At 29.4% G+C, this 18993-nt stretch overlaps 2 protein-coding genes across 3 annotated transcripts; one reads left to right on the top strand and one right to left on the bottom strand.

Moving 5' to 3' along the window:
• Nucleotides 1-1254: 1254 nt before the first annotated feature.
• LOC105252296 (chromatin assembly factor 1 subunit A-B) lies at nt 1255-18935 on the bottom strand. Its single transcript, XM_011259603.3, has 10 exons — nt 18750-18935; nt 18402-18494; nt 17392-18203; nt 17228-17313; nt 16724-17145; nt 16488-16654; nt 3764-3912; nt 3317-3368; nt 3079-3217; nt 1255-2930 (listed from the first exon to the last, which is right to left on the bottom strand). Exons 2-10 carry the CDS (start codon nt 18475-18477, stop codon nt 2056-2058), a joined length of 2778 nt encoding a protein of 925 aa, XP_011257905.2. The 5' UTR covers nt 18478-18494; nt 18750-18935; the 3' UTR covers nt 1255-2055.
• Nucleotides 4441-16096, top strand: LOC105252295 (zinc finger protein 835). 2 transcript variants are annotated; one of them, XM_011259602.3, is made up of 5 exons: nt 4441-5347; nt 12363-12615; nt 12998-13228; nt 13505-13650; nt 15547-16096. In XM_011259602.3, the coding sequence occupies exons 2-5, from the start codon at nt 12363-12365 to the stop codon at nt 15841-15843; spliced, it is 927 nt and encodes a 308-aa protein (XP_011257904.2). In that variant the 5' UTR covers nt 4441-5347; the 3' UTR covers nt 15844-16096. The 2 variants fall into 2 exon arrangements, with proteins under 2 accessions (XP_011257904.2, XP_011257903.2); XM_011259601.3 differs by lacking the exon at nt 4441-5347 and adding an exon at nt 11401-12040.
• Nucleotides 18936-18993: the final 58 nt, after the last annotated feature.

Here is an 18993-nt window from a genome sequence, read left to right as displayed (position 1 = left end):
CTGATCGGTTTTTACGACAATAATCTCTTTTTTCTTTTGCAAAACGAACTTTTGGATCGCAGAAATTTCGCTAGTTTACCTGATGAACTTCAGTTTTGCGTCCCTGAAAAAAGGAAACAATCTTTCCTTTGAGATATAAAATATAATATATTTTATTTACAGCGAATATTATAACTCACGCGCGCAATAGATTTGATAAAAAATAGAATTGTGTATGATATGCGTCAAAGAATAAATGCTTATGTATCACTTCTACGTTTCCAACTTACAAGGATATATAATTCTAATATCATCTTGTTATAGATCGAGAATATTAAAGTGAATCTTATCCTATTATCAATCAGAAAATTTTTATGATCACGTATCATTGATTGCATTATAATTTTTAACTGAATAACATTGGATGAAAAATTCAATAATAAACTAATAACTTAATAAACTTTTAGTAAGGTACAATCAAGCGAGGTTTATCAATTATTCAGTAATTCAGTTATCAATTATTATTTATAGTTCTACGATTTTAGAATAAATATCAGTAAGAAAGAGTTATTTAATAACCTTATAACAAGTATTTTTAATTAATAATATCTTTGTTTAGCTCGTTCGTTGATATTCATTTGTGACTGCTTATGCTTAATCTGGATTTGATTGATAATGTGAAAAATTTATTAAGAGAAAGATTTTCTCGACTGCAACAAATTCAACATAAAGATCTATTTCTTTTTTTAATATTGCATATATAAAGTATAAAATATGAAATAGATATATAAAGTATAAAATATGATAATATATAAAGTATAAAATATGAAATAGAGATAATAAATATCGAATGTTATTATGCGCATCTATATTTCTGCGATAATTTTAATCGATTTATCTCTTAGATGAAATTTTGCATATTTCAATATTTATGCGGCAAGATTTATAGTGTCATGTATTCAAATAATGTTAATGTGTGGTGCCACAAAAATGCGATAGACTTTATAAGTATGATAGTGACAGATATATGTTGTACACAGTAAATATTTGCATAGTATATAATACTAATCTTAATTAGATAATTAAAGTACATGCTTCAATGTTCCAGTCGCATTATTTTAGAAGAATGTAAAGATTATTAAGTTTTAAATAAACAGAATTCGCTTTAAAATAGATTATATATTAATCAGTTGCATTTCAAATTAGAAAGAAAATGATATAAGTTTATTTTTTAAAACTATTTTTTATATTTTCCTACTACAATCTTTTTTTGTAACATAATAGATCTAATTATAAAAAATCTTATATCACATAGAGTGAAGGCACGGAAGTTTTATATGGGCAAATTGTTGCACCCACATGATTATCTGGCAGTTTCGCGCGAATTAATATAATCTATTATTTCTAAGAAGGAGACGAGCTATACCACATGAAACTTAAATAGAAACAAGTAGTAAAATTAAATCTCTCTCTTAACATCAGTTAAAGCTTATAAATATAATATGACAACTTTTTTATGAACGATTTTTTCCATAATTGATGACTGTTCTTGAAGAAAACTAAATTTTGTCAAAAAATATTTAAGTAACTAGATAGTCAGATGAATAAAACTTTATATATCTGTAAAACATCATAATTATTCTAAAGTAATATGTAAGTTTATATCGAAAACATATACTGTTTCCAATCACGTGATACTCCAGTCATATAATGTTGTGTTAAAAAATAATTCTTTAAAGCTTTGTACATGTGAAGTATTAGTTCATAAATTGAGTATATTATTAATATATTGATGATCGAGTAAATAAATTTTTTTTTTTCAAATAGAATAATAAATGAAATGTGTCTGTAGAAGCCTAGATGTCTATAGATGCGTTCTCTTTTTTATTTTTTTCACATTACTTTTAATCGAAAAAGTTATCACTCACATTAGCAAAATTTTTTGTTTGTGACTAATTATATAATTATTTGTCATCCTTGTTATTTACATTTTATTTTCCAAATCGATTATCTATTTTCTACGCAATAATCGATGATAATCATCAATGCGCTTCAAATCTTTTAGATCCGCTTTTATCACTCTTTCGATTCATCTTGTTCGCGCGTGTCAATATTTTTCGCGAATAAGACATCATCTGAGTCGATAATCATTTTTTCGCTACTCGATGCTTTCTCCTCTTTTCTTTTATTGAGACCGATAAATTTAGCTAACATATTCTCCCGAGATTTTTCCGGAAATTGTTCTCCTCTACCGACAGAGAGTAGAATCGCTCGTTTAGGTGGTCTTTGTAGTGGAGGTAATTTTGACAAGACTGGAATTTGGTCGGGTTTCACTAACAATTGTTTTTTCATTTCTTCCTGCTCAGGTTTTGTCAATTGTTTTTTCATTTCCTCTTGCGTGATTTTCTTAGTAAATTGAGTAATGAGTGGTATATGTTTCTTTTCTTTCTCCTCTTTTTCAGTCTTGTCGATTGTAACGTCTTGCGTATCGCCTTTTCGATTCGGCGTTAAGATATATGTCCAACTATTCGGCAATGACAACTTGTTATCAGGAAGATACTGCTTCCGGATGTCTTCGGAAACATACCAACAAGATTTAAGATGCATCGGTCCTTCTTCAGGACACGCAATCCTATTAGCAATTTCATTGATCTTTGATAACACGCTAACTTTCGAAAGCTGACTTCCGCCATTTTTGCTCCAGAATGTCATAAATTCTTTCATGAGAAAACGCCTGCCGTTTGTATTTCCGTGCAACAATCGGATTAAATCGGGCAAAGCTTCATCGGGAAACTTTGTTTTCTTTGGACCTCTCACAGATTGTTGAGTCGGTGTTTTGCATTCCGTTCCAGCCGAGATGTCTTCCTCAGATGTCGATGATGGAAATACTATCGGTATATTGTTGATCCAAGCTTGTCGTGCCAATAAAAACTCTTTTATTTTCACTGAGACTAAAACAAATTTAAATTTTAAAATAATTATGATAATAAATATATAAAGATTATAAATGATATATTTAAATAAAATAAATAAGAAAAGAAAAAAAAAAAAAAAATATATATATATATATATATATATATATATATATAATATTCTTACCAAATTCCGGGAAAGAATTGTCGGATCCTTGCCAGATGCATCCAATTATTTTCGGTTTAAGTTTGTGTGTCTTTATATTTCTTTCGGCTTCGAATTGTTCCCCTAATATCTTTAATTTCATCTTCTGTGTTTGTGGCGACTGCAAACAAAAGCAAACATTTTACGCTGTAATATCTATTTTAAAGTAAAATTTTTATATATGAAAAAATAGTGTTTTATCTCATTATAATATATTTACCATATCTTCCATTTCTTCCTCGTCAGCCTGAGCTTCACCATCGGACAAGTATCTAAATTACAAAATAATATATTTTTAATTTTTATAAATATGTGCAAAGATATTCGTAAAAATAATGCAAAGTAGTAATACTTGCTCTCAAAAATAATAAAATTATCCTTTCTATGATTCAAATTTTCTAATAGATTAATTTCTTAAAAATGTTTTTTATAAAATTACAACATCCATTTTTGATAATTTTTTAAGATAATTTCTTTATAGATGATATCTTTATAGACAATAAATAAACATTTGAGGATTGTTATTTTATTTTTAAATTATTTCAATTATATATATTTAAAATTATTTATGACATAGGAAAAAGAAATATTAGTAACATTTTAAAAATCTATCTTATTTAATGTTTAATTAATAATCTCTGTACTTAAATCATTTTGTATGGCTTACCCGTGAGGCACCATAAACTCATTGTCGACATCGTATTCGTTTTCTTCCGGATTTTCTTCATCCTTCTCATCGTCAGATCCTTTCAGAGACTCGCCAGGTTCTTCTTCTTCCCATTCATCGTCGGAATCAATTTCATAATCAAACAGATTCTAAAAAATAAAATGTATATTCATTAATAAAATATACGAATTATCTTTTCCGTTTATTTTTCAAATATTTAGGCAAATCTATTTTAAATTATCTTTAATTCTTGCAAGTATAAAACTTCATATAAAAAATATTTTACTCTACTTTTCGATTTATTTTTTCATATAGAATCATTTCCATTTTATATATACCACATAATAATATAAAAATAGTAAATCGACCAAATGGTAATCAAAAGATTTATAAATCAGATGTTTTAAAATGAACGCTTTTCGAAAATAATTTTAGAAGAGTTTTCGTTTTTTTTTGCTTTAATTCAGACAGAGTCAATAGTGATTTCATTTCTATCGTAGTTTTTTTATATATTGTCGACGACTGATTTATTTTAGTTTTAAACACGTAGAATCTCAAATAAGCAGGACGTCGATAAGCTACTTCCTTTTGCGTTATCTCGGCTTTCCACCAGCATCTCCGACATACCGGACTTTGCATTTCTGATTCTCTTACAATTAGTCACGAAGTAACTGTAGTAGGTCACTATCAAAATGTAGTATTCAAGTCTCCCGAATCTTTTTTTCCTTTCTGTGATGCTACTGATGAAGTGTCAATAAACGCGTTCAATTATTTTTAGCAGCAGCTACCGATCGGATACAAAGAATCAGATAAAGATAAAGGTCAATACAAATTCTGATAAGGATAAAGCTCTTTTTTTCAAAATAAGAATTGTCAAAAAGTGTAAAGTGTCATGTGTTAAAAAGTCCAAAATAATTTCAAGATATGTATATCTTTACTCTCTAAACAAAAGTCCCATATATTCGACGTGTTTTTGTTATTCATGCGTAACTTGGTAGCTTGTTCCAAGTAGCTATTATTCTTTGCATTTATGGTGACATTCTCGAGTAGCTTATCATTGTCGAGTAGCTATTTTTGCGATATTTTTTATTTTTACATATTTGCGATTTGACATTTGGAGTTGAAACGGGATGAATCGAACGTATCGACTTATACTTATCGCGCATGCATTACTATTTTCGCATGACAGTAGTCGTGGTCCACGCTTCAACGAAACGCGATAAATCCTTGGCATATAATTGAAATCAATTAATTCGACAACACTAATAAAACGCATCGCGGAAGTGTGCCCTCTCCCTCTTCGCCGAAAAGTCGATAAATTCTCTTTCCCCCTTTTCTCTTTGCGCCGCGGCGCGAGATATTCTTTGTTCGATAAATCAACGTCGATTTCATCCCTACGCGAGCATCAATTACAAGATTCTTCTTGAGACATTAATTTATTATCGGGAGAAACGTGATCTCGCGGGCGATTGATACACTCGTCGCTAACACGAATAACACAAAAACAATCGCCGACTCTTCGCTAATAAAGAAAAAAAAGGAGGAAGAGTGTGCGTTCAAGCAGCTTTTGGCAGCAATACGAAGGTACGTATGACGTCTCGTGAAACATGTAATTTATTATCAAAGAATACAAGACGTCCCAAATCTCAACTGTACTTTCTTTCAACTATAAATTGTTGATGTATTTTTTTTATGTAAAAATATCTCAAGGTATCAATAATTTTTCAAATTACAAGTAACTAAAAAAAAAAAATTGATTCCAATTTAGGAAAATTTTAAATTCGAGGAAATTATTGGGAAATATCTAACGTTAAAAATTAAAAACTGTGAAAAGAATGACATCACATTAAATTTTAATTCTATGTAAAGATCTGCCTTCAGCAAAGTTAGGCAAACAAATTATAAAGTATGTGAAGAATTTTTAATCAGAATAATTGTGTGAGAATAGATGTTATTATTTTGCAATGGTTTTTAAATTTATAATCGATATTTTCTAATTTTATGAGGAAAATATCGATCGAAAATTGTCGTCATTTCAAGATAATTTTTACAACTAGCACTATTTTTAATTATGGGAATTAATTTAGTGCATTAATTTAGCAACTATCTTGATTAGAAGTAGAAACCTGATTAAAAGTGAAAAAGTAGAAACAGAAATAGAAACAGAACCTGATCAAAAGTGAAAAAACCGAAACACAGATCTCTTGTATCCAAGGCACGCACACACGCATGCACACATAAAATCGAAGGGATGCAACACGCTCAAGAAGAAAAGCGCAGTTATCAGCCTGGGGGCGCGATGCTGAAGCGTCGTAGATTATTTACAGCGTGTTGTCACCCGGCGGGCCATCTGTAATGGCTGTTTTATGCTCCATTAAGATTACGACCGGTGCTTCTCATCGGTGTACACCGTAGATTAGGAGGCCCGGCAATCGAACTGATTTATTTCTCGGATATTCGGCTAGATCTGCGCTTCGTTACCGAGTTAGCCCGCTCTCATCAAAGACCGCTGCTTCTCGTGAACTGTCATCACTGTAAAATGTGATTAACTCCTACAATTCCGCTGCGATATTCAAATATGCATTCAAAAGTAAACGCTTGTAAAATTGCGGCTCGATGTAAGCACGATAAAAAAATATAAAGAGAGATAGTATTGATTATTTGAGAATTAATCAATATATTTATTTACATATCCTTTAAAAATATGAGAATATCATAAATTTATTTTTGAAACTATTTTAATCAATCGTTGGAAAGTATCTCAACTCCAACTGGTGCACAATAATAGATTTTTTATTAAAAATGAGAATCCGCTATCTTAATACGAACAAGTTAAATTTTTAATTTTTCACATGATATGATTCGCGCGTAACAGTGTTTTACGTAGTGACGTAGAATTTAAAATGTATATGAGATAAAACACGTGTGTTATCTCCGAACACATAAATTTCGCACGAAACGGACTATCGTCATTTACGACTGATGCTTTAATTAAAATATACGTTAGAATACTGTGTCATTTTAAAATGTATGCATTTATTTTTTTGGAGTTTAATATAAATATATAATCCTTTCAGAGAGATTATATATAATGTTTATACGTAAAAATAAAATCTCTCTCTGTCTCTCTCTCTACAGGTATGTGTATATATATCTAAAATAATAAAAGATCTTAAAAACAAATTTATAATTAAATTTGAAAAAATAAAAAAAAATTATATTAAACAAAGTAAATATAGACAACCAAAAGAGTATAGCTATTTCGAGTTTCATCCAACCTTCGGCGAGAATTATAAATAGAACTGCCTGACAAGAATTTGTAAACGCGATACAGCTAGCAATCGATGAAAATTGATATCCGATATATGACGCATATTGAAAGAGTTAAAGCTACGCATATGAGTTATGAAAGCGCGGTATTCGCGAAATATTACGTAGCATATAATGAGAGAGAAAACGTCAATGAGAGATATCGCTCTTTCGACACAATAAAATCCGAAATCAATCCGATAGTCGCGCGTGCCAGCGGATTAGATGTCAATATGTATATAACTGCGGATATCTCCATCTCTCCAAAATATCTTTTCCTTCACTTTAATACTTTTAATTAAGTATTTTTTTATCTATTTCAATGTATATTATACTGTTATAAATATTTTGATTAAGTATTATAATATTTTTAGTAAGTATTTTTTTTTTATCTATTTCAATGTATATTATATACTGTTATAAATATTTATTAGATATACTCTTACATAACATACTTTACACACTCGATGTCATGTGTATAAAAAAACTGTATTATTTAATTATTATATTACATATTTTTTATTATATCTGTTTTTAATAATCAATCAAAATGATTAAGAAATTTTTAAGAAAATTCTGTAGACATTTCTTTGGCTTACGTATAATTTGATCCGCTTTTATTGTTACGAACTATTTTAAAATTACACGTAACATATAATAACGTTACTTTAAAATAGATATGTATAAAAATTTCTTTCCAGAAAATAGAATAATTTTTTGCTCCTTTTTTTCTCAAAACACGCAAGTGCATCAGAGCACTCGCGATGATATATCGGATCGCTCGCGCATCCGCCAGATAATAAAATAAATCCGCCAGATAAACGAGCCACCGATTGATCACGATGTCACCGCTAAGCCGTGGTCTGTTTTTCATTACACATCGTACACCACGATAACTATACCTTTTAGCGCCGCTTCTCTCAATTTAGAGCTGAATAGGCTCCGAATTCTTATGAAAATAAAAGCGACACAGCCTATCATTTAACTATCAAGTTTGTATAAAATGTTGACGTCTTCATTTTTTCATTATAATTTATAATTTTTGAGATGTTCTCTATACAAACACATACTCTTTCTCTCACGTAATATTTAATATTTTTATCATCCGTACAACGATAAATATTTTTCTACTTCTTCCCACATAATTTAATTATAAAACAATTATATATAAATCCAATGTCAAATTTCGTAAAAAAATATCATTAACATTATTCGATATAATCTTGAAATTGACATAAAAGATACATCGATGCGAGGATGTTTAATTCTTAAAATGTTTGCACTATTTAATATTTCAAGTATGCTCCATCTACTTTCATCAACTATGGCCTTTATATCCTCGAAAAAGGAGCATAAATGATTGTAACCCCACCATAGCAATTTGTAATAATGGATGTAAATTGGATTATTTTCCACCATCTCTCTTAAATTCCTATTTGTCAGATTTGCCACTAAAATCTGAAAAAGCATTTCAAATTATCTGCATAAAGATCCATTATATATACAGAATGTCTCACTTTAATTAGCTCACGCAAATATCTTATAAATAACACATTATTGTGGAAAATGTTTTAGATAAAATTTGTTTAACTGGAAAAGAGAAAAAAGAGATTAGAATTTAACTTTGAGTGCAGATGCTAAAGTCATGTTTTAGTTTTTTAAGATATAATTAATCTAGTTTTTTAAATGTAACCAACTTACTTTGTTTATATAAATTGATTCTTCGCAATATTCAGTAAAAAGTCATAAGATTTATAGGCTGACGAAAAATTGAATTGTTTACGAAATATTTTTTATTTTCTAATTTGACATAAACTATAACAAATTTCTAAATAAACTTTTATAAATAATAATGAAAAAATTTAGTTAGTGTAAAGAAAACATATAGTTGTTTTTAAGAAAATATATGCAACTACTCATTGCAAATTCATACTTTTTCTTAAAAACAATTGTGTATTTCCTTTACACTAACTGATGTCTCTCATTATTTTGTGCATAAAAGTATTGACGTAAGATAAAAAATGAATATTTTATAAGATATTTCATGTAAAATAGTCTGTGTAAAATTATGTCAAATTAAAGTATGAAATATCTCGTAAATTATTTCATTTCTAGTCCTACTCTTATAATATTTATACCGAATATTTGAAGGAATCGATTTATATGAATAAAAATTAGAACTTTATTTAAAAACTAGATTGATCTTTACATAATCTTAGAACGTACATCCAAGATTAAACTAATATCTTTATCTTTTACCTTCTTCGAGCTAAATAAATTTTGTTGAAACATTTTCCACGATAATATATCACTTATAAGATATTTGTTTGGAATATTTGTCCAATTAAAATAGGACACTCTGTATATTTTTCACCGTTTCTCATCGAATGATCAACGACTTCGATGAAGTCACGTCTTAGATCGAATCAAAGAATAAATCGAGGAAATAAATGAAAACTATCGAATTTTTCGAAGAATTTTATATCCTCGATATTAATATTTTAATCTCACCTATTAATTTTTGATCAATCATGAATAAAATCTTGAATCTTTAAATAAATGACAATATATATATGTATATACATGTATGCTACGTTATATCTAAGGTCAACTTCACACCGATAAACGAGCAATCAAACTCCTAATGGCAACGGCTCGGATGAGACACCTTTATCGGGTCGTACTCTAGGTCAAAGCCATCAAAACAACACATTGCATACAAAATCGTCGACACATTAATCGCCCGAAATGTGTTATGTGCTTTTTCTTCTTCTCGACTATGTAATTCGAAAAAAAATTCCAATCTGTTTCGGGTCAGTGGCTCGCGGATTGATATTTTGCAATCGGAAAACAACTGTAAAAACGACTGTACTATAAATTTCATTGTCATTACATTATAAGATTTTCATTGTCATTACATTATAAAGTCTTCAATGATTCTTGAATCCAATGAAATTTTCACATAAAAAAACAAACAGACAGGACAATAAGAGATTTGTTTCAATTTATAAGAAAAATGTTCTACCGGATGTTTATGCTATTAGAGAGAGATTTGAAAAATTCTAAAATTTTTAAAATTATATTTTCTGTAATGTTGTAATAATAAACACTGGCAAATAGAGATCTCTTTGAAATGTTTGTGATATTCAAATCTCCAGAAGTTTCCGGGAAAGTGTAAAAATGGATACTTAAAAATGCACATAGAATGTGTACTTCTAAAATTTATGCGAATTTTTATAATAATTACTTATCATCTAAAATTAAAAGTTTCCTCAACGTATCTAGAATGACAATATTTCGAGATATCCTTCCGAGATATACAATCGACCAAAGTGGATCTAGCAGGCCGCTTCTCGGATTACATCACGAATCGAAATTGACAATATATCTGGGGCCACATGCACGACAGCGCGACGACATCCTCGAGACATCCCCGAAGACGAAGAGAGGATGGTCTCTCTCTTTCTTTCGACAACTCGAGTGACGATTCGTTCGACAAAATCGGCGATAACTGGCGTCGCGATTAATTCGCATCCCGGGAGACCGTAAATAAGCGGGTTAATTGCTCCATCAGTAGGGATGGGATCAAGTTCAATATGTGTCGATCACGAATCCGAATTAGTTTCGGTACTATTTTATTTCGTTTCATATCATTCGCACGCAAAAAGTTACTTTATTAAAAGTTACTTTATAAAAAATAATATTTTTGGAATGAATAGATGAAGAGTTTCAAGTTAATATATTTCAATATCCAGAAATCAATAGAAGAAATCAAACCGAAATAATGTTCAAATGAGAAGTATTATGATTTTGGTAAAATAACAACAGCAGTGATTACACTCACTATGTCTAGTAGGCCTAAAAGAGTTCTCAAAACTACTCGAATTTCTACTCAGGTCATGAGATAAGACCTTCTAAGTTGCCTTTTAGAAAACCTTTTGGACTAGATAAATTTTTCCTGTTTAAAATTTTGTTATTTTTGTCCTTCGACCTTACCTATCTCAGTTTCGACAGAAAATCCTCAAAAATGATGAATGATATTTCGTATCGTCAAGTCTGGGCGAAACTTTAGCAGTGGCAATTATTTGAGAATTTTGCGATCATCGCGAAATACTTAATCCCATCTCTACCGATTATGCGAACCGGGGAAAGATAAACCGACGACGAGTCGCCGTTGAGGATGGCAGTGACGGCGCTCCTCTCTCGGTGTTCTGGATCGCACGCGTGCGATCGCGATTCCCTGGGGATCGACGTGGTGACGGCACCGGGTGGCACCAGCTAGCATCCTTATCTCGAGGGAATCATAATCTTTCTCTCTCTCTCTCATCACACGCTCGATGTCTTCTCATTTCGAGGGTTCGACCACCAGTTGCAGTCTCGGCACGACCCCCGACTGATCGTGACACGCGGATCGACGTTTCTCATCGTGCGTTTTCCTTTCCCCATCGTTACGCGAGGTTTCGAGAGTGTCTCGTCATAACAAAATCGGATTATTTTATCATTAATTTAAATTTTTAGATCGCGAAACCTCTCTCTCTTTCTTTTTCAATCTCATCTATAATAAAAAGAGAAATATAAATGAGAAATATGTTATCAAATTTTGATGTAACACTCAGGATATTATTATGAACACTTCTTTTTTTCTTCCATCGAGAAAACTAAAAATCACATAACATTATGATTAACTAATATGAACGAATTTTAGCTTGACGTTCAAATATAACGCAAAGAATAACTGAAGTTTGCTTAGTTTTATACAAATCGTCATGTAGTGATTAATATAGATAATTGTATCATGATCGGAAAACACTGAGTCTGAGTCCGATCTTTAGAGCAATCATGTAAACTTCGGATGAGAAACTCTTATTTCGAAAATTTATTGTCGCCAATTAAGAAGCACATAAATCGATTTTGAATTTTATATTCGATAAATTTTTTAATATGATTGAAGAAGCTACGACGTTCGATGTGAGTATATTAAACATAATATATATTGCAATGCAATATTTAATATCTACGCAATATGTACTTTGTATTCGATAATAATATATTATCAATACTTCATCACATGTATCTATTTTTGCATTATATCGCATCATACAAAAATTGAAGCTTACATAATTCTTGCACGTTTAAGAATGAAAAATCATACGCATAATAATAGAGTTATAGTTTACCTACATTACTTACGAAATTATCTCATTAACGAAGATGTGAGGATACAAATGCAGAATCTTAAAGTGCGCATTAAGAGAAAAGGAAAAAAAACATCTGTTGATATTTGTTTCAGATGACGGATGAACTACTATTCCCCTCTCTGGGATTGACGATGAATACCGTCGAAAAACAGTTATTCTCACCGGTGAAGATAAATCTACCTAGCGATTACGAAATATCGTGTACTCTGTTTGACAATGATTTTGAGATACACAATAGTGATCAGTTGAACGCAACAAATCCAGTAGATTGTTATACTGACTTAACTTGCTCTTTGCAATCATCTTGGAATGACTGGTCGACTATCAATACACCTACATCATCAGGTATGCATTTTCTCCTCTTTCATTTATATATAAATATATAACAGCATATATATATATATATATATATATATATATATATATGCTTGCAATTGCAGATTATATTTTTTTAAATATATCCTTTCATGAAATATTGTCTATCATTATTATTATATTTATTATTATTAATTTATACATATATAATGATAGGCAATATATTATTTTATGAAAGGATATATTTAAAAAAATATAATCTTTTAATATATCCTTTAAAAAATATAATCCCTAAATATATCCTTTAAAAACATTTTAAATTTTAAATAGCAATAGAAAAAGAGAGAGTGTTGCATTTTATAATTATAAATTATAGAATTTTTCTTAAAATATACATATCAAATAATTGTAGGTTGTTTAAACGAATTGAGCGAATTGGACTCAGAATTAGATTGGTGTCTAGAGAGGAGCTGGGATTTTGGTCTCCCAGAAAGAACACCATTGTGTACTGCAGGGTGCGAAGGATTTCTGCATTTACCGCCTTTACCAAATTCGCAACAGATACCACAATACGAAGAACCATTGCTAGTGCTCGGAATCGATTTACGAGCATTAGAGAATGAATTTGGAACAAATACAATAGGTACGCTATTACTAGAACAATATTATCCCTCATTGCAATCATTTCGAAAGATTCTAAATTATTGATGTCACTAAAAATATGGAAAATTTTTTTAATATTATTGTCTAATGTATAAAAGAAAGCAATCCACATTATATTTTTGAATAATATCGCGCGCATGTTTCTTAAAAATAATTAATTAGTAATTGACATTAACGATCAATATTGCATATATTTAAAATATATCATTGTTTCAATAATCGTTTGTAAAGATCGATTAATATCCTGCAATTGCAGATTATAATAATAATCAGTTAGACGACGATCCTTTAATTCCATCAGCAGCTACTGCCGCATTAGCAACGCACGATTATACTAATCGTAGCTTAGCAAATGCAGCTGAAGATCGATGCTTTCCATGTACTTATCAAGGCTGTGTAAAGGTAAGTCTTTTTGATATGACACTGATTTTTTATTGACTCTTACACCAAATCAATTCCAACATGATAGTCGGGATATTTTTAAGAAAAAGATTATAATCCAAGTTCAATTAAAATTTTTTATGATTCATAATATTTAAGAATTAATCTCTTTTTATCTAAAAAGAGATTAATTCTTAAAATATTAGTATTTTTTTTAGAAAATTATGATTTAGTTAAAAGCAATTGTGCAATTTAATTAAAACTCTTTATAGTCTACAATTATGGTTTTTATTTTAAGAAAAGAGTAACTCTTCATTTAAAAATGCATCCTTACTATCTCGAGTATTTTGAGCGCGAATATCTTATATAATAACATTTAAAATACTAGTCGAAATATTTTTTAGAAAGAGCTCAATTGGTTTAATTAAAATTTTTTTCATAATTATGATTCATAATTATTTATCTATAAAAGATTAACTCTCGTGTGAAACTCCCGTATTTTTTAGAAAATTATAATTTAAGTTAAATAATATTATTAATAATTATAATTTTAATTAAAAGCAATTATGGCTTAATTGAAACTCCTTATAGTTCACAATTATAATTGTTATTTAAGAAAAGACTTTCAATTAAGAAAGAATTTTTATTACTTCGAGTATTTTATATAGACGCGAGTATTAATTATAATTAATTATATCCTAATAGTCAGATAATTTTTTAGATATAATAATATTTAACATATATTGTAATCAAAATGTATTTCTTTTTAGAAAAAGAGTTCAACTGTATGAATTAATTGAAATTTTTTAGAATTTATAATTAGTTTTTGTCTAAAAAGATTTAGTTATGGTTACAACAGTTATGGTTTAGTTAAATTTTTAAATGATTTTCACTTAAGAAAGGATTAATTTCCAATGAAAAAAATGCATCCCTATTACCTCGAGTATTTTGAGCGCGAGTATCCTATATACAGGGTGTCCCATTTTAATGCCCCACCCCAAATAACTTTCTTATTTTTAATTTTAGAAAAAGATGTTTCAGACAAAAGTTGTATGGTTTCGAGGGGGACATAAGATGGTACCATTAATTTGATCTTGAAGAGTCACATGAAGGTTACGTGAAGATCATTTTCAATTTCTTAAATGGAACACCCTATATATTTTTGCATATTCTTGTAGCTTATCTCGAGAGCTTTCCAAAACACTATAAATAAACATTTTTTCATCAAGTACGTTTCGAGTAATGAGGCTTGAAATCATTTCTTAATTTTACATAAACCATAAAATATCTTGTAAAATATTCATTTTTTGATTATCTTACCTTAATACTTTTATGTACAAAATAATGAGAGAAATCCATTGGTGCAAAGAAAACATACAGTTGTTTTTAAGAAAAAAATATGTAATTTGCAATTAACAATTCCATATTTTTTCTTAAAAACAACTGTATGTTTTCTTTACACCAATTGATTCCTCTCATTATTTTGTACATAAAAATATTAAGGTAAGATAATCGAAAAATGAATATTTTACAAGATATTTTATGGTTTATGTAAAATTAGGAAATTACTTCAAGCCTCATAATTCGAAAAGTACTTGATGAAAAAATGTTTATTTATAGTGTTTTGGAAAGCTCTTGAGATAAGCTACAAGAATATGCAAAAATATATAGGGTGTTCCATTTAAGAAATTGAAAATGATCTTCACGTAACCTTCATGTGACTCTTCAAGATCAAATTAATGGTACCATCTTATGTCCCCCTCGAAACCATACAACTTTTGTCTGAAACATCTTTTTCTAAAATTAAAAATAAGAAAGTTATTTGGGGTGGGGCATTAAAATGGGACACCCTGTATATAATAATAATTTATAATAATATTTATAATATATTTGTAACATTTTAACACATTTTTTCAGGTCTATGCCAAAGCTTCTCACTTGAAAGCTCATTTACGACGACATACTGGCGAGAAACCGTTTGCATGCACCTGGACTGGTTGCGGATGGCGTTTTAGTCGATCGGACGAGCTAGCGAGGCATCGACGATCGCACTCGGGCGTTAAACCGTATCCTTGCGAAATGTGCTCGAAGAGATTCGCACGCAGCGATCATCTAGCCAAACATCGTAAAGTGCATCGGAAAAACGCCTATCCCTTGTTCCATGGTGCTAGGGGATTACGCGGCGCCAAGACGAACGTTTTATCGACAGATTAATCTAAAATTGTTTGCGTTTTCTAGATTTTTTCCTAATTGAGAAAGTCAGCCAAAGCTTATCGTCATCGACGAAGTAAAGTTCTACGCTATAGTTTCTATATAAATTGACAAGTACTTAAAATGTTTCTTTAAAAATAGCTAATGTAGAAATAATTTGCCAAATAAATAATGTAAACTAATAATTTTTGGCCTTTTTCGATGGCTAATATTGCTTGGATTTTCGATATATTTTTTACAATTTCAAAAAAATAAAAGATATTTAATCTGTTTAAAATCATTTTGACGAAAACAAGAGATAAACTAAAAAAGTTATTAAATTCAAAGAGAGATCAGTTCAACTTAATCCAATCAGTCCTATTAATGGCAGTTAAAGTTATTGTGAAAGTTTTTTATCGACGATACATAAAGTAATAATAAATTCTATGAAAATACATTTGTGTGCCTTATTTTTGATATAAATCCTATATTCTTCAAAATACCATTTGTTAAAAGTAACACAAATCTATGCAATTGTGATTATTAAAATCAGCTATTTGTATTAGTTGCTTTACTAAGTAAATCATTCAATAATTGTTTTAAAATATAAGTCAGCTCAATACTTAACTAATTCATTTATAAGGGAACATGTACTAATTAATTCTTACCTTCTCTTTTGCAAACGGTCGCCGAGAATTTAGAACACTACTTCGTTTTCGCCATGTACCCCAATATGGAGGACGGCGATTTTCGCTGAACTGCAACAATTTCGCTCGATGCTTTTCCAATTTATGCGTGTTGTTTATTATGTTGGAGCTGCCATCATTGTCTTCGTCTGCATAAATAATTAATTACATTTAAAACATTAGCATATAAAAAACTTATGTACAAATATAATTTTTACCTAATATAATGATATCTTCATCCTTCGCTTCGAGTGGCCACGTTTTAGAGGAAGTACAAGGTATAATCCTTCCTTTTTTAATATCTTCGAGATATAGTTCAGACTTTTGTACGTCTAAGTTGCACTTTCTATCTAATAACGATTTTTCTTCTTCAGTCAATTTTCTTCGACAGACTGGCGCAATTCTCATATCAGCCTTTATTTCAAAAGGCATAAAATTTTTTACTTCAATAACACTCTCTTCCTCCAATTTAATTTCTTGTTTCTTAGAAACAAAAAAACTAGCAAAATTTGAAGCTGCCTTTTGCTTTTTGCGTTCAGCTTCCAACTTTTCCTCTTCTTTCCTTCTTTTCTCTTCTTCCTTAGCTTCTTCTCGTTTTCTCCGTTCTTCTTCTTTTGCTTCCTTTTCTTTTTGTTTTTGTCTAGAAATAATTGATACTTTTAATAAAATTTTAATTAAAATGTAATAAAGTAAAATTTTAAGATACAATTAAATATGCGTACTCAATTTCCATTTGTTTCTTAAGCTCCTTCAATTCTTTTTCTTTTTTTTTCTGTTCTTTTTCTTCCTCCCGCTTCTTATCTTTTTCCTAAAAAATAAAAAATAGAATATCATATATTCCTATATCATATTCATTTATCATATATCATATATCATACATATATACCTTCTTTAATCTTAATTTTTCTTCTTTTCTTCTAGCAATTTCTTCTCTTTTTTCTAATTGTTTTGGTGTTAGCTTTATAGTTTTCTTGTTTGCAACTTTGTTGGTTTTTGGAGTGACAGGAGTTACTGATTTGCTAGTTATTATTTCCACTTCATTTCCACTTAATGTTGATTTGTCTAATTCGCTTAGATCTTCATCCGAAGATAAAATAGTAACATCACAGTCTGATTTCTGACAGAGAGAATCTGTGCTTTCATTAACAAGCTTGACATCTTTTAATTGTTTGTTTTCTTGAGGTGAATTTTCCAATGAAACATTTGTTTGTGTGATTGAACTTTCATTCAAACAGATTTCATTTTCATCTTTATGTACAAAGATATCTTGGCAATTTTGTTTATCTTTCAATTCATGTAAATCATTTTCTGTTTCCTTGTCTAGCTTTTTAAGAAATTTGGTTAAGGCACCAGGTCTTTGTTGAGATCTATTCAATTTTTTATTCATTCCTAAATTCTTTTTAGGTGTGGTGTCACTTTCTACTTTTTTTTCATTTTGATCACTCTGTTCCAAGTTTTTTTTCTCTTCATCTGGTATTATTATTTCAATCTCATCACTACTATTTAGTTTTTTCTCTTCTATGTTTTCTCTTTCATCTTCAAAAACATTTGGGACAGAATTTTCTTTTATTGTAAGTTTTATTATTTTAGAATTTTTAGATCCCATTGGCGATATTACTTTTCTCTTCTTCTTGTTAGACATATTGTTTGTACTATCTGGTGATTTAGAGGAACTTGATATTTGAAATGGCAGTTGTGCTGAAAGAATAAATCATTAGTTAAACATTTACTAAATATTACCATTATATATATATAATATGTAACTTTCTATGCATACATATTACATTACAAAGAAACAGAAACTAAAATTTGTATATATAATAAAATTTTATATTTTATGGTTTCTATTTCTTCATATCATGTAAACTTTGCAATTTATAATATAGTATAAGAAACCTTGTTTCATTTTCTTTTTCTTTGCAGGTATAACTGCTTCTACTGCACAATCATCATCCTCCAATGAAATATCCATCTTTTATTTCTTTAAATCTGAGATAAAAAATATATACATATATAATCTGTTCTAAATTCTTGTTCAATAGAAATGTTGAAATATGGAAATGATCACAACACACATACTTGTAAAAGGCAATTAAATTGTGAATTTATCTTGTTAATATCATAACATCACGATATATTTACACTTAGAATATTCTTAAAAAGTTATAGACAAAGATGTAGATCTGTCAGTCTCTTTATCATAACCTAAACAAAAACTGGAATAAATTGTATATATTTACGTACATAGAGCAAACACGAATAATTTAGTCGGTTGTATGGACAATATGTTGTTACACAAACGAAATAAATATATTTCGAAGGAACATTGATAAAAAAATAATCAATTTATACGATAGAAATTAACTTCGACTACACTTAGCAGCACCACACGATCGTAATGAAATCCGCGGGAAAATGTGTGACGAAGGTCCAGCAGCATGATCCAGTCAGAATCAGAGATAAGACTGAGAGATGTCATGGTCTGCTT

This window comes from Camponotus floridanus, unplaced genomic scaffold (assembly GCF_003227725.1).
Source record: "Camponotus floridanus strain SB8 unplaced genomic scaffold, Cflo_v7.5 scaffold76, whole genome shotgun sequence".
NCBI classification, from domain to species: domain Eukaryota; kingdom Metazoa; phylum Arthropoda; class Insecta; order Hymenoptera; family Formicidae; genus Camponotus; species Camponotus floridanus.
This window is presented reverse-complemented; position numbering and strand designations above follow the sequence as displayed.

Bases quoted from the DNA above. Each gene is read 5' to 3' on its own strand.
- LOC105252295 (XM_011259601.3), top strand. From the start codon at position 12,014: ATGATTGAAGAAGCTACGACGTTCGAT. The intron at 12,616-12,997 runs GTATGCATTTTC...AAATAATTGTAG, and splicing joins CAATACACCTACATCATCAG to GTTGTTTAAACGAATTGAGC. The intron at 13,651-15,546 runs GTAAGTCTTTTT...ACATTTTTTCAG, and splicing joins CTTATCAAGGCTGTGTAAAG to GTCTATGCCAAAGCTTCTCA.
- LOC105252296 (XM_011259603.3), bottom strand. From the start codon at position 18,477: ATGGATATTTCATTGGAGGATGATGATTGTGCAGTAGAAGCAGTTATA. The intron at 18,204-18,401 runs GTTTCTTATACT...TTATTCTTTCAG, and splicing joins GAAAAAGAAAATGAAACAAG to CACAACTGCCATTTCAAATA. The intron at 2,931-3,078 runs GTAAGAATATTA...AATTTGTTTTAG, and splicing joins CAATTCTTTCCCGGAATTTG to TCTCAGTGAAAATAAAAGAG.